A 27,454-nucleotide genomic window follows, 5' to 3' on the forward strand; every position below is an offset into this window, starting at 1 on the left:
ACTACTCTTCTGCTCCTCCTTGTTCTCTCTTTCTATTTCCAGTGATGTGACGCTGTGATGTTTGGATCTAAACTCATGTCATTGATCAGGATGGAGACGTGTTGTCTAATATTGTGTTTGTTATTTCTAATAAATAAATTGAGGAGGATATTAATGTTCAAATGTAAAGGATCGAGTGTCTTTTTTTTATGCTCAGAGTGAGACCTCCTCTCTTTTCTACGCCTCTCTGCTCTGACCAGGACGTCAGAGGGAATTTCCAGTGGGGAAGGAAATCAAACTTTTTTTAAATTTTTATTTTAGCGGAGATTAAAGTCGGTGTCACCTGCGGGGTTCTGCGGGGGACTGACGCCTCCTGGGTCGGATTAAACCCGTTCCTCCGCTCGCAGGTCGTGGATGGACCGTGTCGGGGTCACGCTGTAAATGGACCCAGTGGTTCGGCGTGGACATGGCTGTGTGATTCACTTCAACTCCGTTTTATTTATATAGCGTCAATAACAATACAAATCGTCTCGAGACGCTTCACAAAAACCGGCCTGAAACCTCCAGAACAAACCTGAAGGCGACGGCGGCCAGAAAAACTCCCTTTAACAGGAAGAACCCGCGAGCAGAACCAGCTCCTATGGAGGGACCCACAGAGTTGTGAAGTCAACTCTTAGTTCCTGAGAGAGAACACGAGTTTTCACACGACTTTTCAGGTAAACCCTCCAATACACGTGTACTTAACGTATAAGTAATAACCAAACGAGGCGGCTGTCTTTTAATCAGAAGTCCGAGAACCCCGCGTCTAAACGGATCGCTTTGTTATGCTACTTACTTCCTTGTTAGCCAGGTAAATCGGAGACCCTTCACACCACAGGCCGTTTAAAAAGACAACAACTTAACGTGTTATTTCTCCTCAGCGAGCATAAGAATATTTCACAACACTGCCAAATAGGTTTTCCGTATAAATGGCATCTATCGCTTAATTCGGCGCATATATATCAAACATTAAGTCCTTATTTAAGTAAATATTTTAACTTTCACTAGAGCTTCGGGGGCTCGTGTTCTAAGCAGCGGAAGGCAGTGAGGGTTAGCGGACACTTCCTAAAAAAAGGTTAAATATTTATTTGAAGTGAGCTACTGTGTGGATTTTTACACACGCCGAAATCAGGCTTGGGTTCGTCTGATTTCGATATTTATCAATGAACGCGTTGTGGCTTAAAGTCTGAAGGTGAACAGTGAAGGACGGTTTAACGGGCGGTTTGTTCTACGGAGTTTCGCGTTGCCCTCTCGGTGTACGGAGGGTAGCGGTTAGCCGAGCGGGACACAGCCGGAGACCGAAGCCCTGGTCGGGCCATGGGCTGCTCGGCTGTCGCTACGGTAGAAGCGTCGTTTGTTTACAGGCTTTTGTTTTTCAGGGTCCGGTTTTACAACACAAACAACAACGGCAACAAGAAACGGTCCGGTTGTGCTAATTAGCTGTTAGCCAGGGAGCTAACATGGGCGCGCTCATGAGAAACACGAACGCGCTTTTTCTGCGCTGCAACAAGTTGTCAGAGAAATTAATTTAATATTTTTAATAATTTATTGATTGAATCATTATTGCTGAACAGTCCGACAAAGAAACTCAATTTATTCAGACATTTATTTTTTATTTAATGGCTATTTAATTATCAGTTAATCAGGTCAGTTTTTCTCTATTTTAAATATTTTGTTTACAAAAATGGTGAATGAAGTTTTTAATAAAGTAATGAGCTGTTCTGTCCAGAATTTAAACGCATTCCTCTTATTGTTGTATGTGAAACATAAAAGTGTCATATTTTCACATTTTGATAAGTTAACATTTTATAGTCTTATCTGAAATTGGTGAATAATGTCTGTTTTTATTAAACCACACTAGACACAGCTACAGGATGTCTTTATATTCATATTTCTTCTTTATATATTTGTTTGTATATTTTATAATATTCCTGTCAAATTTGATATTGTTTCTTCTATATATTCTTGTCTAATTCCATGTTACTTTGGAAGGAAATAAAAAAATAAAGTCTTATGACTTAAATAGAAAAAAGAACAAACCAGTGAATTATCTGTAGGACTTTTATGCCTTAAAAAGTATTGATAATAATATTGTTCTGCATGTGGTTTTTTCAAACCTACGTGTCTATTAATTTATCACTAAAAGAGTTTCAGTGTATCAGAAATACTATTAATCCTTTGTTTATCATCAGAAATAGTAAAAATGTTGGTGAAAAGATCTTTGGTTTCATGTGACAAAACAACTTTTCACATTTTCTGTCTGAAACTATTATTTTTATTATTATTACCAATGCATTGGCTAATTATTCATCAGCTGTTTGATTACGAACTGAGATCAAATTCTGTTCATAAAAATTTGATTGTGGAAAAGTCAGTTAAAAGAAACGATGGTTTAATGTTGAAACGTTTCCTGTTTAGTTTCTCCTGGAGACATTTATTCTGAAGCTGCTGATAAATGAAACCTGAAGGATGTTTGAGGCGACTTTGTGTTGACTGTGTGTTTGCAGGATCCATCATGGCTGGAGACGACTCGTACCTTCACGCCACCAACCCGGTAAACCTCAGAATAAAACTTCACCTGTGATGAATCCTGATCTGATTCTTTCTGAATTAGCCGCCGGTTTAATGAAACACAATGAATGTCTCGCAGATCTTCGACATGATCCACGATCCGACGTGGGACTTCGGTCATTTCACAGCGATGGGTCCAACGACTCCCCTGAGGACAGGTGAGGGTCCAGCAGGTGTGTGCTCTGCTGCTCTAGTTAATGAACCTGAACAGAGACGTTAGCTCGCTGCTAACAGGTGTGCTGCTCTCACTAGCATGCTAACCTTTATCATCATCATCAATACTTTCTGTGTATTTGCCAATACTCGTATTTTTTATTATATTTTATTTTATAATTTCTCTTTTATCGTCTTAATTCTCTAATTCTTATAGCTTAAGCTAATTAGCTTTCATTCACATGGTTTATTAGAGTCTTAGCATGAACATAATCTACGTGTCAACATGTCACTAGCGCCACCTGCTGGATTCATCATCCAATAATCAGCTAAATCACACGAGTTTTAACACGAGTTAAACCCGAGGAGCTGATTGAGCTGCAGGTGTCGTTCCACCTGAAGAAGCTTCTTCTTCTCGGCTCCGATTAAACTCAGATCAGTCGTTGTTTCTGTCTAAAATCAAAAAGAGTTTTCAAACCTGTCACTGGCCCCGCCCCCTCAGGTACACACCTTCTGTCCTACCTGCCCAAAATAGAAACACATTCATTACTGTCGTACCTGGAAAATAAAGGCGGGAGATTTTCATGTTTTGAAAAGTCGAATGGAAAAAATAATGTTTTTATTCCTCTGAAAGAAAAAAACAAACCAATAAAAGACTTTAATGCATTAAAAAGCACTGACTGATAATAAAACATATTTTAGATTTTTCATCATGTGTTTTTTTTTTTTTTTTTTCAAATCTTTGACCTTTAAATCAATGAGTTTTATTAATCTACAAAGTTCCAAGCTGTGGTAAATTATTAATTTATTACTGAAAGATATTATTATCATTAATTACTAAACCTGAGACGCCTTCACTTCCTGCTGCCGCTCTAACGTTTACTCTTTAAGTTCACTTTAAACTTTACTTCCTCACATTAAACAGCTTTAAATAAAAGCTTTAAACCTAAACCTCATTCATTTAACAACTTTAAATGTCATTAAAATGTCACAAGTTAGGACGAAGGTCGAGGTCAGATGTTTCTAAAGGTAATAAATATGTTAAATATATATGTATAATATTTAGATTTTACTTTTTATAAAACATTCAAGAGTTTTGATTTATTTATGTAATAATAACTCTAGATACTTGATTTATCCTGAGGGAAACTCAGTGTCCAGTAGCATCATCATGTCACTAATAATAATAATAATTAATAAAGTCATTTTATGATCACATCACATGACGTAACTCAGTGGAGGAGAAGAACCAGAACCAAAGAAAGAACCTGCTTTGTTTTGATGTTGTGTGAACTCTCTGACCACAGATACTTTCCGCCTCCTCCTCTTTCACCTCCTCTAACTCCTCCACTTCTATCTTTAACGGCCGGTGGAGACGAGAAGGAGGAAGTGAGAGTCACCACCTCCTTCGACACGTCACGAAACTCCTCTTTCACTTTGTCCCCAGTTTTATTTCCTCACAGAAACTCGTTTCTCCACAGAGAGAGTTTCTGTCCGACCCAGGAGTCAGTTCGTTCGTTCATGTCCAGACTTTGATTTCTGTCTGACTCTAATCATGAAGTAATCATGAAGTAATAATGAAATAATGTCCTGGTTTGTGTCTTTGTTGCAGTGGACGGGCCGTACCTGGAGATCGTGGAGCAGCCCAAACAGGTAACGCACTCAAACAGTAACTACACAATAATTACACAATAATTACGCTGCTCCTTTAAATGAGAGCTTTTATTTAGGGGACAGTTTTCCTTCAAGTTAAATAATGAAATAAATCAGGATCAAGATACTAAATTAATCCTTTAAAAGGAAGCAGCATCATCGTCAGTAAAAACACCAAGCAGCATGTCATCCATAATATCTATCTATCTATCTATCTATCTATCTATCTATCTATCTATCTATCTATCTATCTATCTATCTATCTATCTATCTATCCATCCATCCATCCATCCATCCATCCATCCATCCATCCATCCATCCATCCATCCATCCATCCATCCATCCATCCATATATAATACAATACTTCTTTAATAATAGAAATATCTGCATCGATAATATAATGATTCAGGTCTCGTTGAAGGCGTCTGATGTTTGGAGAGATTCCTCCTTCCTCATTATTTCTAAAGACCCTAAAGCTTCTGGTGCTAATGTCCATAGAACGAGTCACATCCACAGACTGAATCCTAGAGTCTGATCTCTGAGACTGAAGAGAAATAAATAGCATGTTCTCCTCTCTAAGCCTCTTAAAGTTCTCCTCCCTGTGCTGAGTGTTGATGAATCCTGTGTTTTCCAGCGTGGCTTCAGGTTCAGGTACGGCTGTGAGGGTCCGTCTCATGGAGGTTTACCTGGAGCGTCCAGCGAGAAGAACAGGAAGACCTACCCCACGGTCAAGGTAACAGCCCTGATCCTCACTTCATACTAAAAATCACTTCTCCTTCATTCTTCATTATGATGAACTGAGGCGGTGCACGATCGTTTTACTCAGGTTTAATCTTCTCCTACATGAGACCTGCACGGCCTGCAGTCAATGCTGCGTTCAGGTGGCGCCAATATAATCGGAAAAACAATCTTCTGACTGAAAAAATGCATCACTCCCTCATGTCGGAAAACAACTCGTCTGATACCAACGTCTTATCCACAGTGTTTTACTCACTGTCCTGGATGTTACACATAAATCAGAGAAACATCAACATAAAAAGGTCGGCAAACCAGGAAAGGGGAATTTCCGTCACCACATGAATGCATCACAACGTGCATACATTTGTAAATATACAAGATGGCGGCAGCAGTGTGGGAGTTTTTAAAGTTTCTGAGGAAGAACGTTCTCTGGCTGAGCGCAATAAATATAAAGAAAATACCACAGGAGGGGAAATAGAACCGGCATAGAAATGTTTGACTCATCATTTATGTTTTAGAACTCGTGGACTTTTACTTTTAAACCTGATGCAAAGTGTTTCAGGTCCAGAGGCCTTTATTATTTAGTGATGTTCATCTGAAACATCACATAGTTTAGTTTGACCCTGATCTTTTAGCAAATGTTTGCTTGCTCATAGTTTTCATCTGAAGAAATAAATATCTTCATTTTAAGAGTCAAAACTGTTTGTCATTAATCCGTCTTATCTCTGGGTTTCATCGGTATCGGCCTCTGGAAGCAGAAAGTTATCAGTTATCGTTATCAGTTATCGTTATCGTTATTGTTATCGTTATCGTGCTCTTAATGATCGTTATTTTTTCCCTTCTTATTCTTCTTCTTTTCTTCATTGGTGAGGGCGTGTCCTTGCTTGATTGACGCCTAATGCGTGTCTGTCTTGATTACAGCGTAAAGGGCGTGTCTGTGCTTGATTGACAGCAGCTAAATGGGCGTTTCTATATTTGATTGACAAGTAAAGAGGGCGTCTTTCTAGAGCTCTGGGCATCAAGTCACCTTGTTGTTGACGCCATATTTGCAGGAAAACTCTGAGGAAAATGAGCGGGTCCAGTCGATCTAATCTGGAGTCACTGGAAACATTGAGGAGTCCGGGTTAGACTCGTTGGACTCGTTGGCCTAACGTGTCTTTATGAAAGAAATCTGAAGGACATCATGATAAAAACAAACGAAATAAACAGGACATTATGCTTAAAGACTCTTGTTCTGTCCCTGATAGAAAGTGAAAGTTACACAAGTCAAATCTGTTTTCTGCTTGTTGTGCGTTTTATTGCAGTAATGTGTGAAAAACCCTTAAAACCACTTCTACTCTGCTCGTCCCTGATCTGACGTCCTGAAGCTCCAGGTTCTTAGTGAGTTTATCAGTCAAATAGTTAGAGAAGTTTCTTTCCTGACAATGCGGCGACGCTGTGATTAACGACGCAGCGTGATGTCAGCGAAAGGGGCGTGTCTATATTTGATTGTCAGTAGCTAAACTGGGTGTGTCTGTGTTTGATTGACAGCTAAAGGGGTGTGTCTGTGTTTGATTGATAGTTAAACGGCGTGTCTGTATTTGATTGACAGTTAAAGGGGCGTGTCTGTGTTTGATTGACAGCTAAGGGGGCGTGTCTGTGTTTGATTGACAGCTAAAGGGCGTGTCTGTGTTTGATTGACAGCCGCCTTCATGGTCGTTTTTTTTTCCCCCCTCACTCATTAAATGATTCATTAACTTCTTTACCACCTTGATACTGGATCCAAAATGGAGGCCGTTGCTCAGGTCCAACATGTTCAAACTAAACCGGAGGAGACGGGGAAATCCCCAGATTCCTGCCGTCGGCTCAGAGAGCAGATGTAAAAGCTGATTTTCTAAATATAATAACTCACAGAGTCGGTGTCAGTTATTTGAGGAATCTTCCCGACAGAGAAGAACCAGCAGAGTTTTATTAGAGGGTTTAAATGATCTACTTTCTTTATGGTTGTGAATGAGAAGCAGGAAAACTTGTCATCTGGCTCCAGGCTGGTTGTGTTTGAATAGTGTCGCTGGGGAAAACCCCTCCTGATGATAACCCCCCCACCTTCTGATTATCTGATATTTAATTCATGTGTCAGACTCTTTACTGCTGACGTTAAATCTCCCACAGCAACTTGTTCTTCCTCACAAGTTTCTCGTGAAACGTCCTTAAACTGGACCAGATTTCAGTCAAACATCACGGGACAGAATCAGACCAGTAAACCCTGAAACCTGTGATCCTCAAATCATTCTCCTCATGAAGAACATTTTGGAACAAAATAAAATAAAAGTTCCAATATATTTTTACTTAATTCCAGTGTGTGTTCTGCTTTTATTCGCTCTACTTCCTGTTCTTCCACCGCTCCAGGTTCAGTTTTCCTGAGAAACTGATGGGAATTAAAACAGACAATGGAATTACATGGAAACAAAACAGATCAAACTGACTCTTCCAGTGACGATCATTTATTTATTTATTTAACCAGGAAATAATCTCACTGAAATCCAGAATCTCATTGGTAAAGTGACGAGAACACACGATATAAAAACACGTGACTACATGTTGATGAAGACATTCAGTCTCCAAATAAAACTAATAAATAATTGTCCCGTATTTGGAGGTAAATCCTTTTTCCTGCCACCATTAAACAGGAGGCTGCATTTACATTTACACAGTGATGCCGTCCACCCAGGAACCACTACAACACACTCAGTCCATGAATATTCGAGGCTTAATGGCCAGAAGCTCTGGCCCCCACAGCCCAATAAAAAACCCCAGCGCACACACTCACACCTAACCTGTGTGTTGGGAATTTCCTCGTGTGTCGCCCACGTGTGATTACAAGGAAGGAGAGTTGCGTCACACAAAGAAAATGTGTTGAGTTTCTGCTCAGAGATGAAAAGTTGACGAGCGCCCACTGAATCCTGACGTCTTTATTTAACCCTTCACCTCCATGTGATCAGGGAACAGAAATCCAGCATTAACAAGAGTTTATTACACATCCTTTATTTAACCAGCGGCGTCACAGAAAACACAAACACACAACATGATTACACAGTGTTACACACTGCACTCACAACACCCAGCTGGAATTATCACGGGAAAAGAAAACCTGATTTTATCTTTTCAGAATCAAACTTTACGTCACGTCTTCTCTCCCAGGTTCACAGCGCTCCGTCCGGCGGCCATGTTGTTTCAGTAACGGTTATTCAAAGTGCACGAGGGGTCGATTGAAACTATTTCCCTGAAGAAATAATAAAGTCTCTGATTCTGATTAATGGACGACTCAGAAAATAGATGAAAACTGATTTTTTAAAAACCGGCCAGTTTTTTGCAGACGTGCATCATTTTATGGTTCGATTCAGCGGGTGTTGATGCTAATGGAGAAGCTAATGGTGGAGCTAATGGTGGAGCTAATGGTGAAGCTAATGGTGGAGCTAATGGTGAAGCTAATGGAGATGCCAGCAGCGAGAGTGATTCTGCTCATATCGATCTCTACATATAAACACACACATGTAAACCAGGTAAACTTCCAGTCACGTGCCTGTTAGCGCCCGTTAGCTGATCAATGATGCTAAATACCAAACTGGACTTTCCTGATTCTGCTGAACAGATTTGGTTGAATTTGAATGGAATCACTAGATAAAGGCCTGAGTCTAGAGTCACAGGCCTCTTGGCTCTGACGAACACTCGACTCTGGACGCGAGTGTCTCTGAACCAGGAAACCATCGAGCAGCGCCGCTCGCTGTGTTTCTAGGAACTGCCTCAGAAGCCGGGAAGAGGAAGTGGCCTCTGCGTTTATTTACTGAACAGTTTGCAAACGTTCCTGCAGTCAAATATTTCTGCAGCGATCAGAAACAGGAACAGAGTTTTCTGTGGTCTGATTTCCTTCATGTAGAGCAGCTCGCTAACGCTAACAGATCAGGTCACATGATCATCATAGAGAATGAAAACCCGGTGAGAGGTTTTTCCTGTTTTCATTTAGACGAGTTTAAATGTTCGACCAGTTTGTGATCTGGTATTTAACTCGTTTCATTCATGAAAATCATGGCCGTCGTGTCTTTGGGTTTTTTCCATGTTGTTTTTATCTGTTTTTTAATCTGAGCTGAGCACGAGTTGATGATAAGACTTTATTTCCTCATGCAAACAAGACATTAAATCACTGACACCTCCTTCTGTTGAAGTCTCATCATCTCATTTAAATCCTGAGCTCATATTCCTGCAGCCACGTTTCTATCGGCTGCAGAGTGAATATGGCGTCATGGTGCTGGAGATGAGTCATCAGTATCAGGAGAAAGTTTCTCTGAACCGCAGCAGAGAAAACTGCTCTGAATCAACGTAACCCAACATTTAACCATCAGTCACATCCAAGTGACCCGGTTCATTTTCATTTATTCATTCAATTAACACAAAACTAGTAAAAGTCCTGCTCATTAACGTCCTCATGGACCATGAGTCTGACCAGAAATCATTCATTCACTGTTTAACACAGAGTCAGAGTAGAGTCCATGTGTCTGTGGCTGTAGGAGCATAACACTCTGGACTCCAGAGGGTTAATGATGAATAATGTATAAGTATCGTGTAGAGCTCAGTATCTGGTTCAGTATCTGTCCTGATGGTGTCGGATGTTGTGTTTCAGGTGTGTAACTACCAGGGTCAGGCCCGGGTGGTGGTCCAGCTGGTGACGGCGCTGACCTCCACCCCTCATCTCCACGCTCACAGTCTGGTGGGGAAGCAGTGCGACAAAGGCATCTGCATCGCTGACCTCCAGTCCAAGGACTCCACCATCAGGTCAGCACCTCCGACGTCTGAACTGTGAACATGTAGAGAGTCCGAGTCTCACACTGACCTGGATGTGTCTGGTTCTTGTTTCTCTGTAGCTTCCCAAACCTGGGCATCCTCCACGTGACCAAGAAGAACGTGGCCAAGACTCTGGAGGAGCGGATGGTGGAGGCTTTCAGGATGGGATACAACTGTGGGGTCTCCATCCACCCCGAGATCGACGCCCTGCAGGGGGAGGTCCGAGTCCCCCGAGAGCTCACGGGTCAGACACCGTGTCCATGTTGTCTTTATATTAGGGCTCTAACGCGTTAATATTAATTAATCATCATCAGGATGAATGTGATTAATGAAGCATCTGCAGCAGAACGACTGTGAACGTGTCTCAGTTTGTCCAAGTAGCGTTAGCGTTAGCACCAGCTGATCCGGTAGTGACAGGCAGCAGAACCAACCCATAAAGATGGAAGACGCTAAACAGCACGTTGGTCCTCTCCATGGGACATTTGAGGACAAAGACACCAAGAGGGACCAGTGGAGACACATAAAGTATCATCACACTCTGCAGGAAGGAGTTTTCTTTCCAGCTTCAAACAGCACATGAACCAAGCCAAGCATACGTTAGCCGGGGATTCTGCTAGCACTTGGGCTAACGCGGCTAACAGCTGGAGACAAACCAAGACAAAGACAAGCTGCCAATGCTGCTGCTAATATGTGTCCACTCCTGCAGCCACTGTTCACTGGGAGACACTGTTCTCAATAAGAAGCGTCAGCTCTCCTCTGGTTGGACAATGTCCACAAGTTAGTTTGTCTCCGTAGCAACAGGGACACATTCATGTGGACACATGGTGGACAAAGAAAGACACAAAAATAAGTTGAAGGTGTTTGATTTATTCATCATCAACAATAGAGATTAAACATGAAGAAGATTTAATCTGATTAATCTGAATTAATCCACATTAATCCACAGGAACCCTGAGATGAATCTGATTGAACACTTTAACTGTTTGACAGCTCTACTCTTTATATATCTAAAATGTCGGGGCTGTGAGGTTAACATTCCTGCGGTTGTTCCTTCAGACCACCAGCGCGGCGTCATCAGCAACGCGGCGTCTCTTCAGGCCAAAGAGATGGACCTCAGCGTGGTGCGCCTCATGTTCACGGCGTTTCTCCCCGACAGCGACGGCGGCTTCTCCCGGCGGCTGGAACCCGTGGTGTCCGAGCCGATCTACGACAGCAGTGAGTCCCAACAGAGTCACGGTTCATCAGGGCTCACATCAAGAGCTCAGTTCAACTTTGTCTTAGTTCTTTTTGTTCCATTATGCAGAAACTGATGTGTAGTTTAATCTGCACCAGACTCCATTCAAATATCAGATTAATTAGTGAATCCCCTCCAAACACCTTTTAAATCTCTGCCAGTTTAACATCAGTTTGCAAACATTTGGTGACTTGCTTTGATTAAAAATCAACTCACGCAATATGAATCCAAACCAGACTTCACTCAAAAATCTGCTGATTTAGTGTCAGTGTCCACATTTCATCAGAGGTTCAGATCAAGATGCTGACTTTCATTTTCAGCTCAGTTCAACTTTGTCTTAGTTTTGTTGTGTCCTGAGGAAACTGCTGTGTAGTATCATCCACACCAGACTCCATTCATAAATCTGATGATTTAACATCAGCATACACACTGGTTTTAAATCCAGTTAAAGCGTGGATGCCTTCTAGTAAACTAGAGATAAAGTGAATGTCGCTGTGTGGAATCAGCTGTGAGCAAATCTCTCTCTCATCACACTTTAAAAACCGACCGTCTTCCCTCTTTATTCTTCCCTCAGAGGCTCCGAACGCCTCCAACCTGAAGATCGTGAGGATGGACCGAACCGCCGGGTGTGTGACGGGAGGAGAGGAGGTCTACCTGCTCTGTGACAAAGTCCAGAAAGGTCTGTGGATCCTGACATTCCTGTGAGAAGCTAGGGGCTAATGCTAACACAGAGCTAGGTTACTATATGTCAAGTTAGCATTCATTAGCTTTGACACTAAACAGCTTCCAGCTTGGATTTGACTCACCCGTCCGATGGGTGAAGTCCAGTTCCCTGCTTCCAGCTGGTTTGATGGTTGGTGACATGAAGGTTTCCAGTGCTGGGGGGTCTGGTGTGGTCCTGCTGTGGGTCTAAATGAAGCTGGAGTCACTTCAAACTACAGGTTCAGGGTGGATACCACCAGGTGGGAAAGACCACAGGTGATTGGCTCAGGTGTTGGTGCTGTGGAGGTGAATGGTTGGCTGTTTGCTGCTGTGATTAGCTCACCAGTGCTACATAAACACCACTTGGCTGCCCTCTGGTGGCTCGGAGAAACATAACATAACTATGGCTGAGAACAGTTAGCGTCAGTGCTGCTCGAGTGTTAATGATTTTAAGCGATAAAAACAACCACGCGACACATTTTCCATCGACCGTCATCAGTTTCAAACTCAAACGTGTCAAACACGAGGTGATAAATGTCACAACACAACAATGTCAGAACACAAACAGTCTCTGCTAATTCAGCTGTCTGAGCTAAGTGCTAATTTAGCTGTCTGAGCTAAGTGCTAATTTAGCTGTCTGAGCTAAGTTCCTCTCTCTTTGCTAATGGTTTATGCATCTCTGAGCTAGAGAGTTTGATTAGCCGCTAATCAAACTCTCTGTGCTAATGGCTTATGCCTCTCTGAGCTAACCGCTAACCAATGCTTCTCTATGAGCTACCTGTGAATTCAGCCCTTTTTTTTTTAGCTAATGCTAATGATTGAGAGCTAAGTTGAGTGTAATAAAAGTGGTTTTGTTGAGGAAACGAGTGCTGTTCCCAGAAATCTTTCGGTTTTCATTTTCTTATCTAACAACCAGCGTTTGATAGAATCAGTTTCACTTGAACTACTTCAGTTGTTCTGTGGCGCTGCTCCGAGGACGGTTGGTGGGTGGTTGGTCTGAAAGGTGTCAGGTTTTTTTCCTGGTTGGTGTTGTTGTTCTGGAGGAAGTCGAGTGTCAGGGAATTCCCCTCAGATATGGAAATTCAGGCTCTCGTTGTTTCCTGCAGCCTAGTTTCTAATCTGCCACCAGAGAGTATCAGAGAGTATCAGAGAGTATCAGAGAATATCAGAGAGTATCAGACAGTATCAGAGAATATCAGAGAGTATCAGAGAGTATCAGAGTATCAGAGAGTATCAGAATATCAGAGAGTATCAGAGAGTATCAGAGAGTATCAGAGAGTATCAGAGAATATCAGAGAGTATCAGAGAGTATCAGAGAGTATCAGAGAATATCAGAGAGTATCAGAGAGTATCAGAGAGTATCAGAGAGTATCAGAGTATCAGAGAATATCAGAGAATATCAGAGAGTATCAGAATATCAGAGAATATCAGAGAATATCAGAGACTATCAGAGTATCAGAGTATAAGAGTATCAGAGTATAAGAGTATCAGAGTATCAGAGTATCAGAGAGTATCAGCGAATATCAGAGTATCAGAGTATAAGAGTATCAGAGAGTATCAGAGAGTATCAGAGTATCAGAGAGTATCAGAGTATCAGAGAGTATCAGAGAGTATCAGAGAGTATCAGAGAATATCAGAGAGTATCAGAGAATATCAGAGAGTATCAGAGAGTATCAGAGAATATCAGAGAATATCAGACAGTATCAGACAGTATCAGACAGTATCAGAGAATATCAGAGAGTATCAGAGAGTATCAGAGAGTATCAGAGTATCAGAGAGTATCAGAGAATATCAGAGAATATCAGAGAATATCAGAGAGTATCAGAGAGTATCAGAGAGTATCAGAATATCAGAGAGTATCAGAATATCAGAGAGTATCAGAGAGTATCAGAATATCAGAGTATCAGAGAGTATCAGAGAGTATCAGAGAGTATCAGAGTGTATCAGAGAGTATCAGAGAGTATCAGAGAGTATCAGCGAATATCAGAGAATATCAGAGAGTATCAGAGTATCAGAGAGTATCAGAATATCAGAGAGTATCAGAGTATCAGAGAGTATCAGAGTATCAGAGAGTATCAGAGTATCAGAGAGTATCAGAGAGTATCAGAGAGTATCAGCGAATATCAGAGAGTATCAGAGAGTATCAGAGAGTATCAGAGAGTATCAGAGAGTATCAGAATATCAGAGAGTATCAGAGAGTATCAGAGAGTATCAGAGTATCAGAGAGTATCAGAATATCAGAGAGTATCAGAATATCAGAGAGTATCAGAGTATCAGAGTATCAGAGAGTATCAGAGAGTATCAGAGTATCAGAGAGTATCAGAGTATCAGAGAGTATCAGAATATCAGAGAGTATCAGAGTATCAGAGAGTATCAGAGAGTATCAGAGAGTATCAGAGAGTATCAGAGAGTATCAGAGAGTATCAGAGTATCAGAGAGTATCAGAATATCAGAGAGTATCAGAGTATCAGAGAGATAATATCAGAGTATCAGAGTATCAGAGAGTATCAGAGAGTATCAGAGAGTATCAGAGTATCAGAGAGTATCAGAGAGTATCAGAGTATCAGAGAGTATCAGAGAGTATCAGAGAGTATCAGAGTATCAGACTTGTGTGCTTGTGTTTGCAGACGACATCCAGGTTCGGTTCTACGAGGAGGACGACTCGGGTTTGACCTGGGAGGCTCTGGGAGATTTCTCCCCCACAGACGTCCACAGACAGGTTCGTATAGATGTTAAATATCATTCTTATCGTCACTCGGCTGTGGCTCCGCTGCTTCTGTTGTGCTTTAACCTGTTGCTATGACGACAGTTTGCCATCGTCTTCAAGACTCCGAAGTATCGAGACCAGAACCTGCAGAGGCCGACGTCCGTGTTCGTGCAGCTAAAGAGGAAGTCAGACAACGAGACCAGTGAACCCAAACCCTTCACCTACCACCCTCAGATCATAGGTAGGTCACCTGGCCCCGCCCCCACACACTGGCCCCGCCCCCAGAGCCTGACTCCACCCCTCAGATCAATGACTGAGTATATTGTGTGTGTCTAGACAAAGAGGAGGTGCAGAGGAAGAGACAGAAGACGCTGCCAAACTTCCATGACTTCAGTGGCCATGGAGGAGGAGGAGGAGGCCTGTACCGAGGAGGAGGAGGTGGAGGAGGAGGCCCAGCTGCAGGAGGAGGACCTGGATCAGGAGGAGGAGGTAAAGACAGAAACAGCAAACAGTTTCCTTGGTTTTGAGGGTCAGTCTGTGATGGTTTGATCGGGGTCATCAGGATATTTCCAGGGCTTCTCCACCTATAACTATGGAGGAGCAGGAGCAGGAGGAGGAGCTTTCTCTTCAGCGTACTCAGCTGGTCTGGGAGGAGGAGGAGGAGGAGGAGGAGGAGGAGGCGGAGGAGGCATCAAACATGGTGAGGAACAAACTCCACACATTCAGACCAGTAACGCAACAGAATTATAACGTTCCCCTTTATTTTAGTGCAAAGAAGAACATTATGGAAATGATCAGTTTCTATTACAAAACGTTTCATCAACAACCGACGTTTCTAGAGAAAAGTTTGTGTTTAGTTCCAGGTCTCAGTGTCTTTTCATGTCCACAACTCTAAAACTAAAACTGTGTGAACCTGAGGACCAGCAAATACTGTTACTGGAATAATTACAGTTAATGTCTTTATCACGTTTAGAACTAGAATGAGGGATATAGTAAATACCAGAATAGTCTGGTGAAAAGCTGGAAATAGGTGTAATTTAACCTCAACACCTGGAAAAGGTATCGAGACAGTCCATGAAATGACTGTCATAAATAAATATCAAAAATAATGTGAAAATATTTACAGGGTCCATAAACACCGTCATGTCCACACAGCACGACCCTCTGTTTAAGGGTTAGGCCCCTCCCACTGGACCGTACCATCTTTAAGTGAAACCAGTTAAATGATTAATTCAATCAGCCAGATCTTCATTATCAGGAACCATTTTAAATGAGTCAAAGTTCACATAACTCACCATTTATCAGTTATTGTGGTGCAGTGAGACGGACTGAGCCTGTTCACTACTTTATACTCAGGCACTAGAAAAGACGGCCTGAAATGATGCTCGGGTCCTTTTGTCACTGTTCAGAAACAGGAAGTAAGAAAAGAACTTCATTAGATAGAAACTGGTTAATAAAAGGTTAATTTAAAGAACGACCATGGTTCTGTGTGTGTTTCTGTGACATTTATGTAGAAAACAATAACACAGGAAACTGTTAAATAAAGCTCAGTGTGTGAAACCACCAAACCATCAGTAGCATGTTAGCTGCCTGGCTACCACAGTCTTCAGTGTAATATCTGCACTTTTTAAAACCGATCCTATCATGGGCCGGATTAGACCCTCTGGGGGCCACTTTTGGTCCACGGGCCGTATGTTTGAAACCCGCCACTTAGAGACAGAACATGATGAAGACGTCTGCTGGTGTTGAAGCTTCTCAGAGTGACGACGAAGACGATGACAGCGGCCCAGACGACGATGAGACGGGGGCCCAGAGAGGAGGCCTGGAGGCGGAGGAGACGAATGAGGAGGGGGGGGTCAGTGTGGAGCAGGAGGACACAGGTACGACTATGAGTCAGTGTGTGAAGGTAGTTAATGAACATTTATTTATCTGCATTTATTAACTTCTGTCCTCCCTCCTCCTGTTCCAGTGTGCGACGCTGAGCAGCGATTGGTCCAGGTGACCAGTCGACAGTTGGAGGCTCTGTTCCGCTACTCTGTTACAGGTGACTCGGCCTATCTGCTGGCTCCACAGCGCCCCCTGATGACGGCACAGGATGAGGACGGAGACACGTCAGTAACGCGATCAAACTCTGATGGTTTCCAGGTTTCATTGAGCTCTGCAGTGACTCTGCTCCTCTCTCCTCTCAGGGGCCTCCACCTGGCAGTCCTCCACAAACAGCAGGGGGCGCTCAAGAGTCTCACCCAAGTGGTGTCTGCTCTGTCCGGAGAGGAGGTGCTGAACATGAGGAATCACCTGTACCAGGTACTGACTGCCTCTGTAGAGCTCACACATATTCTACAAAGGTTCTAGGGAAAATAGTGAATAATATAATATAATATGATATAATATAATATAATATAATATAACATAACATAATATAATATAATATAATATAATATAATATAATATAATATAATATAATATAATACAACATAACATAATATAATATAATATAACATCACTGTGTTTCACTGACTCTGTTTTCCAGACTCCTCTGCACCTAGCGGTCATCACACAGCAGAAGGAGGCGGTGGAAGCGTTGCTAATGGCCGGCGCCGACCCGACTCTGACGGATCGCCACGGCAACACGGTGCTCCACCTGGCGTCGCGGCAGGAAGGGGGCGGGGCTATGGTCCGGTTTCTGCTGCGACACCGAGCGCTGACGGACTTGCTGGACCAAACCAACACAGCCGGCCTGTGTGCCGTCCACCTGGCCGTCCTGGCCAATCAGCTGTCTTCCCTCAGGGAGCTGCTGGAGGGCGGGGCCAACGTGGAGACGCAGGAGCGAAGCTGCGGACGGACGGCGCTGCACCTGGCGACCGAGAACGACAACGTGTCGCTGGCCGGCTGCCTTCTGCTGGAGGTACGGACTCACCCATCGCTCAGTAACCTCATTCATCCTCAGCTCCTCATGGTAATGTTTGGGTTTCTGTCGTCAGGGAAACGCCAAGGTGGATGCCTGCACCTTTAATGGCTCCACCCCCCTCCACATCGCCGTAGGGCGGGGCTCGGTGAAGCTCACAGCGCTCCTCATGGCCGCAGGTATTTATCACCTGGAGCTCAGTCATCAGATGTTCAGTTACCAACCTACAGCTCCCACAATGCACCTGGATAAAGAGCCCTCAGGGAGACTCCGCCCTCATGTTTCCTGGTGTGTTTGACGTGTTCGTTTGCAGGTGCAGACCCTCAGAAGGAGAACTACGAGCCGCTCTTCTTCAGAGACGACGACGTCTGTGAGGAAGACGAGGAGGAGGAAGACGAAGGTTACACACCTGGAACAACTCCTCTCAACATGGCTGCCAGCGCTGAGGTAACCTGCTGTTTGCAGTCTGGTTCTGGGATCATCTACAGACAGTAATCTGATTACACAACCAGTAATCTGATTACATGCGTTCATCCTCTCCAGGTGCTGGAGCTCCTCCGCGGTAAAGAGTACGAACCAAAGCGTCCTGTCAGAGCCTTCGTCCCTCCCCAGGGTGAGTCTGATTGGTCGACGGCAGGTCACGTGATCAGCCGTGAGCAGGAAGCAGGAAGTGAAGTGTGTGTGTTTAATATGAGGTGCTGGTTGCAGGCGACCTGTCCGGTCTGGACTCTGAGGTGAAGCTGGCCCTGTGTGCTGCCCTGGAGAGTGAAGGATTCTGGGAGAGTCTGGCTCATGGTCTGGGTCTGGGAATCCTGAACTCGGCCTTCAGGCTGAGCCCGACCCCGGCCCGGTCCCTACTGGACAGCTACGAGGTCACTGCCCTCCTTCCTCCATCCATCTGTCTTTGTGGCATCCGTCCGTCCATGCATCCATCCTGACGTCTGTCCTTGTCCTTCAGGTCTCTGGGGGGACGGTCCGGGACCTCCTGGCTGCCCTGAGGTTGGTGAAGGGGTGCAAAGCTCTGAGCGTCCTGGAGGGGGCGCTGCATCACAACCAGGACACCATGACTACTGGTGAGAGGGGCGGGCGTTGCTCAGTGGCCGTCGCCGTGATGACAAGCGTCTAACTTCTTCTTCTTCTTCTTCTCTGCAGCGGAGTGTCCGGCCCAGGACCCGAAGGGGGACGTTCGGGTCGACAGCGGGGTCTGTGACAGCGGGGTGGAGCTTTCCACGGCGTAGCCTTCTGATTGGTCCGTCCCAGTTCATCCCTCCTTCATCCCTCACTTTTAACTAGTTCATGACGTTTATGTTTGATTCTTGCTGAAATTAAAACACGTGGTCTCTGTTTGTCTCCGGTTCAGGTCTGAGCTGAAGGAGGAGCAACTGAATCCAGGCTCGGGACGTCCTGAAGACTCTGGACCTGTCTGCATGTTTTAACTCTGATTATTTTAAAATATTTTTTTATTACTTTCTTCGTCCGTGTCTTTTCCTGGAAGCATCACCAGAGAATCCTGACGCAAGGCATTGTGGGAAAGGTAGTCCAGATGATATTTATATCTTCACCATGAGCTTCAGACTGGTTGTATGATTATTTTTTAATAAAGTTTGTTTTTTATAGAAAACTATTTGGAGATCTTAAGGGTCGAGTTTGGTTCAGCTAGTCAGCCACAACATTATGACCAGCAAACCTGGGTCCTGACTCCTCCTCCTGCTAATCTTCTCCTCACCTAGTTGTGGTCGTAATGTTATGGCGGATGCTTTAGGAGATAAATAACGATAGGACACAGAAGCTGCAGTTTGTTCAACTTTATTGAGAAAAACATCACAGAGCTTTTAGTTGATCGATCAGCCGTTGAGCTTCGTTTCTTTTCCAGTGCAAAAAGAGGAGAACAGTGTTGGATGAAGGATGAACTAACGGCTCTCGGCTAAAAACAAACAAAACCAAAAGAAGAAGAAGAAGAAACCAAGACAAGAAGAAGAAGCCTTTTAAACGTGGACCAATCAGGGACATGCATTAGACCTGGTCTCTCCTCACCGTCCACTCGGCTTCGTTTGATTTGCGGTTGGCACATTCACAGCTCAGAGTCCTTCACAAGAAAACCCAGAATTTAAAAGCTTTAAAAGAGACAGGGGGCGTGGCCAAGAGGAGGTGGATGAGAGAGGAGGTGTGGCCTCGGGACAGGTGTGAGAGTGAGGGGGCGTGGCCGTGGCCATGGGAACAGGTGGGGTAAGGGATAAGGGGCGTGGCCTTGGGGCAAAGTGAAACAGGAGGCGGGTCACATGGCGTATTTCTGAGTCCAGTCCTGAGCTGTCTTGTTGTACCTGTGGAGGCAGGAGAACAGGAAGTGAGGAGCTGAGGCCGATGGACGGGCGTCAAGGACGATGCCATGCCTGAAACTGAACACTACCCACAATCCTCTCTGCTCTGCCATGCTGGGTGCCATCAGAAACTAGAGAAGCTACTCTTTCCCTTGGTAACCAAGCTGGAGCTAAGCAGCTAGCATCATGCTAGTAGAGAAAACACAGGGACAAACTTTAAATTACTCAGTCATCATGTCAGAATTCTTCTTTTGGGGCCAGGAAGAGCTAATATTAGCTGTGAGGCTATGAGGATCTACTGTTAGCTGAGAGGCTCCGAGGAGCTACAGTTGGCAGGGAGGCTACGAAGAGTCAGTGTTAGCTTAAAGGCTAGGAGGAGCTAGTGTTAGCTGGGAGGCTATGAGGAGCTACAGTTGGCTGGGAGGCTACGAAGAGCCAGTGTTAGCTTAAAGGCTAGGAGGAGCTGTGAGACTATGAGGATCTACTGTTAGCGGAAAGGCTCAGAGGAGCTACAGTTAGCTGTGAGGCTATGAGGAGCTCCTGTTAGCCTGGGAAGCTAGGAAGTGCTACTGTTGGCTGAAAGGCTAGGAGGAGCTAATATTAGCTTAAAGGCTAGGAGGAGCTAGTGTTAGCTGGGAGGCTATGAGGAGCTAGTGTTAGCTGGGAGGCTAGGAGGAGCTCCTGTTAGCTTAAAGGCTAGGAGGAGCTAGTGTTAGCTGTAAGGCTATGAGGAGCTAGTGTTAGCTGGGAGGCTAGGAGAAGCTAGTGTTAGCTGGGAGGCTAGGAGGAGCTAGTGACGGCTGGGAGGCTAGGAGGAGCTAGTGTTAGCTGGGAGGCTAGGAGGAGCTAGTGTTAGCTGGGAGGCTAGGAGGAGCTAGTGTTAGCTTAAAGGCTAGGAGGAGCTAGTGTTAGCTGGAGCTAAGAGGAGCATATGTTAGAGGAAGGCTAATTGAAATACTAGTGGATTGCTTGGGGGCTAGGAAGAGCTAATTAGCTGGAGGCTAGGAGGATCTACTGTTAGCTGAGAGGCTCCGAGGAGCTACAGTTGGCAGGGAGGCTACGAAGAGTCAGTGTTAGCTTAAAGGCTAGGAGGAGCTAGTGTTAGCTGGGAGGCTATGAGGAGCTACAGTTGGCTGGGAGGCTACGAAGAGCCAGTGTTAGCTTAAAGGCTAGGAGGAGCTGTGAGACTATGAGGATCTACTGTTAGCGGAAAGGCTCCGAGGAGCTACAGTTAGCTGTGAGGCTATGAGGAGCTCCTGTTAGCCTGGGAAGCTAGGAAGTGCTACTGTTGGCTGAAAGGCTAGGAGGAGCTAATATTAGCTTAAAGGCTAGGGGGAGCTAGTGTTAGCTGGGAGGCTATGAGGAGCTACTGTTGGTTGAAAGGCTAGGAGGAGCTAGTGTTAGCTGGGAGGCTATGAGGAGCTAGTGTTAGCTGGGAGGCTAGGAGGAGCTCCTGTTAGCTTAAAGGCTAGGAGGAGCTAGTGTTAGCTGTAAGGCTATGAGGAGCTAGTGTTAGCTGGGAGGCTAGGAGAAGCTAGTGTTAGCTGGGAGGCTAGGAGGAGCTAGTGACGGCTGGGAGGCTAGGAGGAGCTAGTGTTAGCTGGGAGGCTAGGAGGAGCTAGTGTTAGCTGGGAGGCTAGGAGAAGCTAGTGTTAGCTGGGAGGCTAGGAGGAGCTAGTGACGGCTGGGAGGCTAGGAGGAGCTAGTGTTAGCTGGGAGGCTAGGAGGAGCTAGTGTTAGCTGGGAGGCTAGGAGGAGCTAGTGTTAGCTGGGAGGCTAGGAGGAGCTAGTGTTAGCTGGGAGGCTAAGAAGCGCTGCTGCTGGCTGTGATTCTTTATTTCATCTTTATTGCGATTCTTTTCCAGCTCTAAGACTTTGTTGCTCTGCAGCTTTTCCAGATCTGATTCTGTGTCTGCGTGGTTTTTATTTGCGGCCTCGTCGTGGGTCTAGATCTAACGCTGGAGGCCTCTGTGATCTCAGTACGTCCAAGCAGATGCTACCGGTCCCGTTAATGTTTGGCTGATACATCCAGTCATGCTTTTCCTTACCCTCACAGCATGGCATACTTCTCTGTCCACTCTCGGGCTAGTCTGTTGTACCTGAGATCAACCACACCAACAACCTCTTTCAACACATGAACCCTTTCATTCCTCACTGGGGTCCAGCTTTATTCAGCTGCTTTTACTTCACAATCACTTATATCAGGAGGCTCAAACTCAAACCCCAATTCCCTAAAGGGACCAGTCCAGTAACACAACAGAGTAATAACCTGTAAGTCACAACAACTCCAGAAGATATTGGCCAGATATCTTTAAATTAAAACCAGATAATAGGAAACCAAAGTATTCTGGTCCAGTCAATACACAACAACCACGTCACTGGAATGAAATAAACAGGTGGAATTTCATCCATCAGCTGATCACTCACCGTACGGGGTCTGTTTTGTAGATACGAGCGATCTCTGGCACTAACGGGTCATCAGGGTTCGGGTCACATAACAGAGAACAAATGGACAAAAGGACTGAAGACAAGAAGGACGGAGTTAGAGTTCATCCTCAGCATCCACCCACAGGTTATCACATGTCTCCATAAGGCTACTGTTAGCTAGGAGGCTAGGATAGCTGGTGTTAGCTAGGAGGCTAGGAGAGCTGCTGTTAGCTAGGAGGAGCTAATGTTAGCTGGGAGGCTACAAAGAGCTGGTGTTAGCTTGGAGGATAGGATATCTGGTGTTAGCTAGGAGGCTAGGAGAGCTGGTGTTAGCTGGGAGGCTAGGATAGTTGGTGTTAGCTAGGAGAGCTGGTGTTAGCTAGGAGGCTAGGAGAGCGGGTGTTGGCTAGGAGGCTAGGAGAGCTGGTGTTAGCTAGGAGGCTAGGAGAGCTGGTGTTAGCTGGGAGGCTAGGAGAGCTGGTGTTAGCTAGGAGGCTAGGATAGTTGGTGTTAGCTAGGAGGCTAGGATAGCGGGTGTTAGCTAGGAGGCTAGGAGAGCTGGTGTTAGCTAGGAGGCTAGGAGAGCTGGTGTTGGCTAGGAGAGCTGGTGTTAGCTGGTGTTAGCTAGGAGGCTAGGAGAGCTGGTGTTAGCTAGGAGGCTAGGAGAGCTGGTGTTAGCTAGGAGGCTAGGAGAGCTGGTGTTAGCTAGGAGGCTAGGATAGTTGGTGTTAGCTAGGAGGCTAGGATAGCGGGTGTTAGCTAGGAGGCTAGGAGAGCTGGTGTTAGCTAGGAGGCTAGGAGAGCTGGTGTTAGCTAGGAGGCTAGGAGAGCTGGTGTTAGCTAGGAGAGCTGGTGTTAGCTGGTGTTAGCTAGGAGGCTAGGAGAGCTGGTGTTAGCTAGGAGGCTAGGAGAGCTGGTGTTAGCTAGGAGAGCTGGTGTTAGCTGGTGTTAGCTAGGAGGCTAGGAGAGCTGGTGTTAGCTAGGAGGCTAGGATAGTTGGTGTTAGCTGGGAGGCTAGGATAGTTGGTGTTAGCTAGGAGGCTAGGATAGTTGGTGTTAGCTGGGAGGCTAGGATAGTTGGTGTTAGCTGGGAGGCTAGGAGAGCTGGTGTTAGCTAGGAGGCTAGGAGAGCTGGTGTTAGCTAGGAGGCTAGGAGGCAGGTGTTAGCTAGGAGGCTAGGATAGTTGGTGTTAGCTGGGAGGCTAGGATAGTTGGTGTTAGCTAGGAGGCTAGGATAGTTGGTGTTAGCTGGGAGGCTAGGATAGTTGGTGTTAGCTGGGAGGCTAGGAGAGCTGGTGTTAGCTAGGAGGCTAGGATAGTTGGTGTTAGCTGGGAGGCTAGGATAGTTGGTGTTAGCTAGGAGGCTAGGATAGTTGGTGTTAGCTAGGAGGCTAGGATAGTTGGTGTTAGCTGGGAGGCTAGGATAGTTGGTGTTAGCTGGGAGGCTAGGAGAGCTGGTGTTAGCTGGGAGGCTAGGAGAGCTGGTGTTAGCTAGGAGGCTAGGAGGCAGGTGTTTCCTCTCACCTTTAGAGATGGTTAATGCTGGAGACCACTGTGATCTCAATATATCCAAGCAGATGCTGCCGTTACTGTTAATATTTGGGTGATAGATTCTTGTTGTGAACGCGACCTGAGGACAGACACAAACCAGCGTTAGCACCACATACGGGTCCCGGACTCTGACAACCAGAGGAAGCAGGAAGTGACTGACCTTGGGGGGTTTGAAGGGATAATCTGTGGGGAAATGGATGGTGAGGAAGAAGACGCCGCCCTGGTAGGGACTGTCGGGCTGCAGCAGAGAGAACAAGCATGTTAATCAGATTAGAACCAATAATAACGACCTGATTAAACTCTAATAATCTGGTTAAAACATCAACAACCCCTCAGACCCCAAAGGTCCAAGACATTTAATACTTACAGGCCCCATAATAGTCGCCTGCCAATGAAACACTGGAAAGGAAGAAGAAGCGTTAGATGGAGCTCAACACTTTGACTGTTAATGTGATAATAAAACGTCCTCTTACTGTCTTCACCAACCGGTCCAGCTGAGCACTGAGCCGGAGGATCTCTGGACAGATCGGTCAACTCCTGGAGACAGATCCAGAACAATAATCTGATTAAAACGTCCCATAATCTGATTCAAACATCTAACAATCAGATTCAAACCTCTAATAATCTGATTAAAACCTCCAATAATCAGATTAAAACATCTAACAATCAGATTCAAACCTCTAATAATCTGATTAAAACGTCCAATAATCAGATTAAAACGTCCCAAAATCTGATTAAACATCTAATAATCTGATTAAAACGTCCAATAATCAGATTAAAACGTCCCAAAATCTGATTAAAACATCTAATAATCTGATTAAAACGTCCAATAATCAGATTAAAACGTCCCAAAATCTGATTAAACATCTAATAATCTGATTAAAACATCTAATAATCAGATTCAAACATCCCATAATCTGATTAAAACATCTAATAATCTGATTCAAACTTCCAATAATCAGTTTCAAACCTATAATTATCTGATTAAAACATGTAATAATCAATTTTAAACTCTGATAATCACATTCAAACCTCCAATAATCAGATTAAAACCTGTAATAATCTGATTAAAACATCAACAACCAGCTACTGAATTGTTTGAAAAGATGAACCGAGCTGGGATCCATGAGGACAGAGACGTTGGAGACGTGGAGACGTCTCAGTCGACTCGTAAGACTCTAGACATTCAGGACATGGAGGAGGAGGAGAAACTTAAACTTCTCCTCCTCCTCCTCCTCCTCCTTCTTCTTCTCCTCCTCTATTTCCAGTGGATGTGATGATCCTCTTCACCAGTAAAGTTCTGCAGTCACTGATGTCTGGTCTCCATGGTAACAGATGATCTGATCACAGTCACTGATGTTTTTACACCTGGTCTCCATGGTAACAGATGATGTGCTCAGGATGGACAGCGGCGCCATCTCCTGTGTGGAGGCAGCATTGCAGGCTAACAGAGGCTCTGAGGTCAGTGTTGATGAGTTAGCAGCAGGATCTATTTTTACTCTGGGGGGGGGGGGGGGGGGGGCACGGCTGCTTATAGGACCACGGTTTGTATTTCCAGAGTGTGTCTGTGTCGGTATGTGACACACAGCATCAGCTTTCACGTCTGACCACAACACATTTTTAAACCAGAAACCTTTCGCGTCGTGCTCCTCGGTCGCCGCTTCATTAGGAACGCTAGTGACATGTTCTGCTTTAGTTAATAACTCAGAGAAATGTTGGTTTAACTCCTCAGATCCGTTCAGATTAACAATATTTAGATCAGAACCACTTCACTAGTGTACCTAATGAAGTGGCCACTAAATGGAGCAAAGTGACGTCACTAGTGTACCTAATGAAGTGGCCACTAAATGGAGCAAAGTGACGTCACTAGTGTACCTAATGAAGTGGCCACTGTTTAGAATAGTGACGTCACGAGTGTACCTAATGAAGTGGCCACCGTTTAGAATAGTGACGTCACGAGTGTACCTAATGAAGTGGCCACTAAATGGAGCAAAGTGACGTCACTAGTGTACCTAATAAAGTGGCCACTAAATAGAGAGAAGTGACGTCACTAGTGTACCTAATAAAGTGGCCACCGTTTAGAATAGTGACGTCACTAGTGTACCTAATGAAGTGGCCACCGTTTAGAATAGTGACGTCACTAGTGTACCTAATGAAGGTTTTCTGTGAAATACTCCAGTAGCATCATGCTAACGCTGCTAGCTGACGTGCTAACAGCAAAGCAAGCACTTTAGCCTCCGTTTGCACTTTAAACGGTTTAAATGAGGGGTCGCGTGTTACCTTAGAAATTCGTTTTAAAGCCATTGTGTCTGCGGAGAAGGGACCGGCTGTCGAGGAGGAGGAGGAGGAGGAGGAGGAGGTGAAGGAGGAGGAGGAGGAAGCTAGGTAAGGCTAACTAACTAGCATCTAGGACTCGGATAGCTTTGGTGGCTGGCTAAGCTAGCTAGCTTTGCTACACATACGCCGGTTAAACTATGGGCGTTTTTTTCTTCTTCTTCCGTTAAATTCGGTCTGTTCGCTGCTCCGTCCGGAGACCGACTCTCCAAGAATCCAGTCCCGGATTCAGGCCGACACTCACGGATAAACGGACCGCACCGACAGCTCAAAATGTCTTCCGTAACACACACAGCTGTCAGAGCACCGGGAGCAGGAGGTCTCACTCCGACCCTGTTTCCACGGCACCGGGAGCAGGAGGTCTCACTCCGACTCTGTTTCACGGCACCGGGAGCGGGAGGTCTCACTCCGACCCTGTTTCCGCGGCACCGGGAGCAGGAGGTCTCACTCCGACTCTGTTTCACGGCACCGGGAGCGGGAGGTCTCACTCCGACCCTGTTTCCACGGCACCGGGAGCAGGAGGTCTCACTCCGACTCTGTTTCACGGCACCGGGAGCGGGAGGTCTCACTCCGACCCTGTTTCCACGGCACCGGGAGCGGGAGGTCTCACTCCGACCCTGTTTCACGGCACCGGGAGCGGGAGGTCTCACTCCGACCCTGTTTCCACGGCACCGGGAGCAGGAGGTCTCACTCCGACCGTGTTTCCGCGGCACCGGGAGCAGGAGGTCTCACTCCGACCCTGTTTGCAGAGACGGAAGAAAACAACAACAACCTGGTGGCGGAAGTGGGCGGGGCTACACAAATAATAGAATTTAAAAAAGTCTGAAGTTACTGAAGTGAAGAGATTTTGTTTGAATTAAATTGCAGCTAACGGAGCATAAACGGGAACGGTTTCCTCTCTGTGATATTGTTTTACTTTTTATTACATTTGTGATCTTCTATTCTGTTGCACAATCTTTTCATTCAATACATTTCAGAAGTGGTGGGTCCTGAACCCAGACCAGCTGAAAACCACTGCATTAACAAATCCAGTCAGAGTAAAGGAAGCCATCTATGTCAAATTACAGAATACAAATCACAGAAATTCAATTTCCGTTTTTCTTTTTTCTAATTATAGTCACTTCATGGGAATGAGAGACGTTTGTGACGCGCTCAACAAACCAACTGCAGTTGGTCCATGTTCGGGTGAAGGTTCTGATTTAATAAGAAAAGGGGATAAATACAAAATCATGACTGAACTGATGCTGGAAACCAAAAGAGTGAGGGAGGTAAAAACCATCATCATTATCTTCCCCTGTGAATATAAAGAAAAATAAAGAAAAACGCT

At 45.0% G+C, this 27,454-nt stretch overlaps 2 protein-coding genes across 4 annotated transcripts; one reads left to right on the forward strand and one right to left on the reverse strand.

Annotated features, from left to right (window-relative positions):
* The first annotated feature begins 215 nt into the window (after nucleotides 1-215).
* nfkb1 (nuclear factor of kappa light polypeptide gene enhancer in B-cells 1) lies at nucleotides 216-19,121 on the forward strand. 2 transcript variants are annotated; one of them, XM_047584629.1, is made up of 24 exons: nucleotides 216-695; nucleotides 2,526-2,572; nucleotides 2,669-2,762; nucleotides 4,355-4,395; nucleotides 5,031-5,129; nucleotides 9,789-9,940; nucleotides 10,030-10,193; nucleotides 11,006-11,164; nucleotides 11,758-11,862; nucleotides 14,513-14,604; nucleotides 14,695-14,833; nucleotides 14,929-15,081; nucleotides 15,155-15,292; nucleotides 16,344-16,472; nucleotides 16,562-16,703; nucleotides 16,782-16,896; nucleotides 17,123-17,497; nucleotides 17,574-17,676; nucleotides 17,811-17,944; nucleotides 18,041-18,110; nucleotides 18,206-18,369; nucleotides 18,456-18,570; nucleotides 18,650-18,746; nucleotides 18,858-19,121. In XM_047584629.1, the coding sequence occupies exons 2-23, from the start codon at nucleotides 2,534-2,536 to the stop codon at nucleotides 18,733-18,735; spliced, it is 2,808 nt and encodes a 935-aa protein (XP_047440585.1). In that variant the 5' UTR covers nucleotides 216-695; nucleotides 2,526-2,533; the 3' UTR covers nucleotides 18,736-18,746; nucleotides 18,858-19,121. The 2 variants fall into 2 exon arrangements, with proteins under 2 accessions (XP_047440585.1, XP_047440586.1); XM_047584630.1 differs by having other exon boundaries at nucleotides 2,669-2,747.
* Nucleotides 19,122-19,287: 166 nt separating this feature from the next.
* On the reverse strand, nucleotides 19,288-26,883 carry LOC125007806 (ubiquitin-conjugating enzyme E2 2-like). 2 transcript variants are annotated; one of them, XM_047584631.1, is made up of 8 exons: nucleotides 26,074-26,883; nucleotides 24,267-24,330; nucleotides 24,161-24,192; nucleotides 23,954-24,031; nucleotides 23,767-23,872; nucleotides 22,243-22,336; nucleotides 21,864-21,914; nucleotides 19,288-19,818 (listed from the first exon to the last, which is right to left on the reverse strand). In XM_047584631.1, the coding sequence occupies exons 1-7, from the start codon at nucleotides 26,095-26,097 to the stop codon at nucleotides 21,866-21,868; spliced, it is 447 nt and encodes a 148-aa protein (XP_047440587.1). In that variant the 5' UTR covers nucleotides 26,098-26,883; the 3' UTR covers nucleotides 19,288-19,818; nucleotides 21,864-21,865. The 2 variants fall into 2 exon arrangements, with proteins under 2 accessions (XP_047440587.1, XP_047440588.1); XM_047584632.1 differs by lacking the exon at nucleotides 21,864-21,914 and having other exon boundaries at nucleotides 26,074-26,835.
* Between the last annotated feature and the right edge of the window lie 571 nt (nucleotides 26,884-27,454).

Source organism: Mugil cephalus, chromosome 5 (assembly GCF_022458985.1).
Source record: "Mugil cephalus isolate CIBA_MC_2020 chromosome 5, CIBA_Mcephalus_1.1, whole genome shotgun sequence".
Taxonomy (NCBI): Eukaryota; Metazoa; Chordata; class Actinopteri; order Mugiliformes; family Mugilidae; genus Mugil; species Mugil cephalus.

Bases quoted from the DNA above. Each gene is read 5' to 3' on its own strand.
- nfkb1 (XM_047584629.1), top strand. From the start codon at position 2,534: ATGGCTGGAGACGACTCGTACCTTCACGCCACCAACCCG. The intron at 2,573-2,668 runs GTAAACCTCAGA...AATGTCTCGCAG, and splicing joins ACCTTCACGCCACCAACCCG to ATCTTCGACATGATCCACGA. The intron at 18,370-18,455 runs GTCACTGCCCTC...CTTGTCCTTCAG, and splicing joins CCCTACTGGACAGCTACGAG to GTCTCTGGGGGGACGGTCCG.
- LOC125007806 (XM_047584631.1), bottom strand. From the start codon at position 26,097: ATGGCTTTAAAACGAATTTCTAAG. The intron at 24,193-24,266 runs GTAAGAGGACGT...CTTCCTTTCCAG, and splicing joins TGGACCGGTTGGTGAAGACA to TGTTTCATTGGCAGGCGACT. The intron at 23,873-23,953 runs GTCAGTCACTTC...GTCTGTCCTCAG, and splicing joins ATCCCTTCAAACCCCCCAAG to GTCGCGTTCACAACAAGAAT.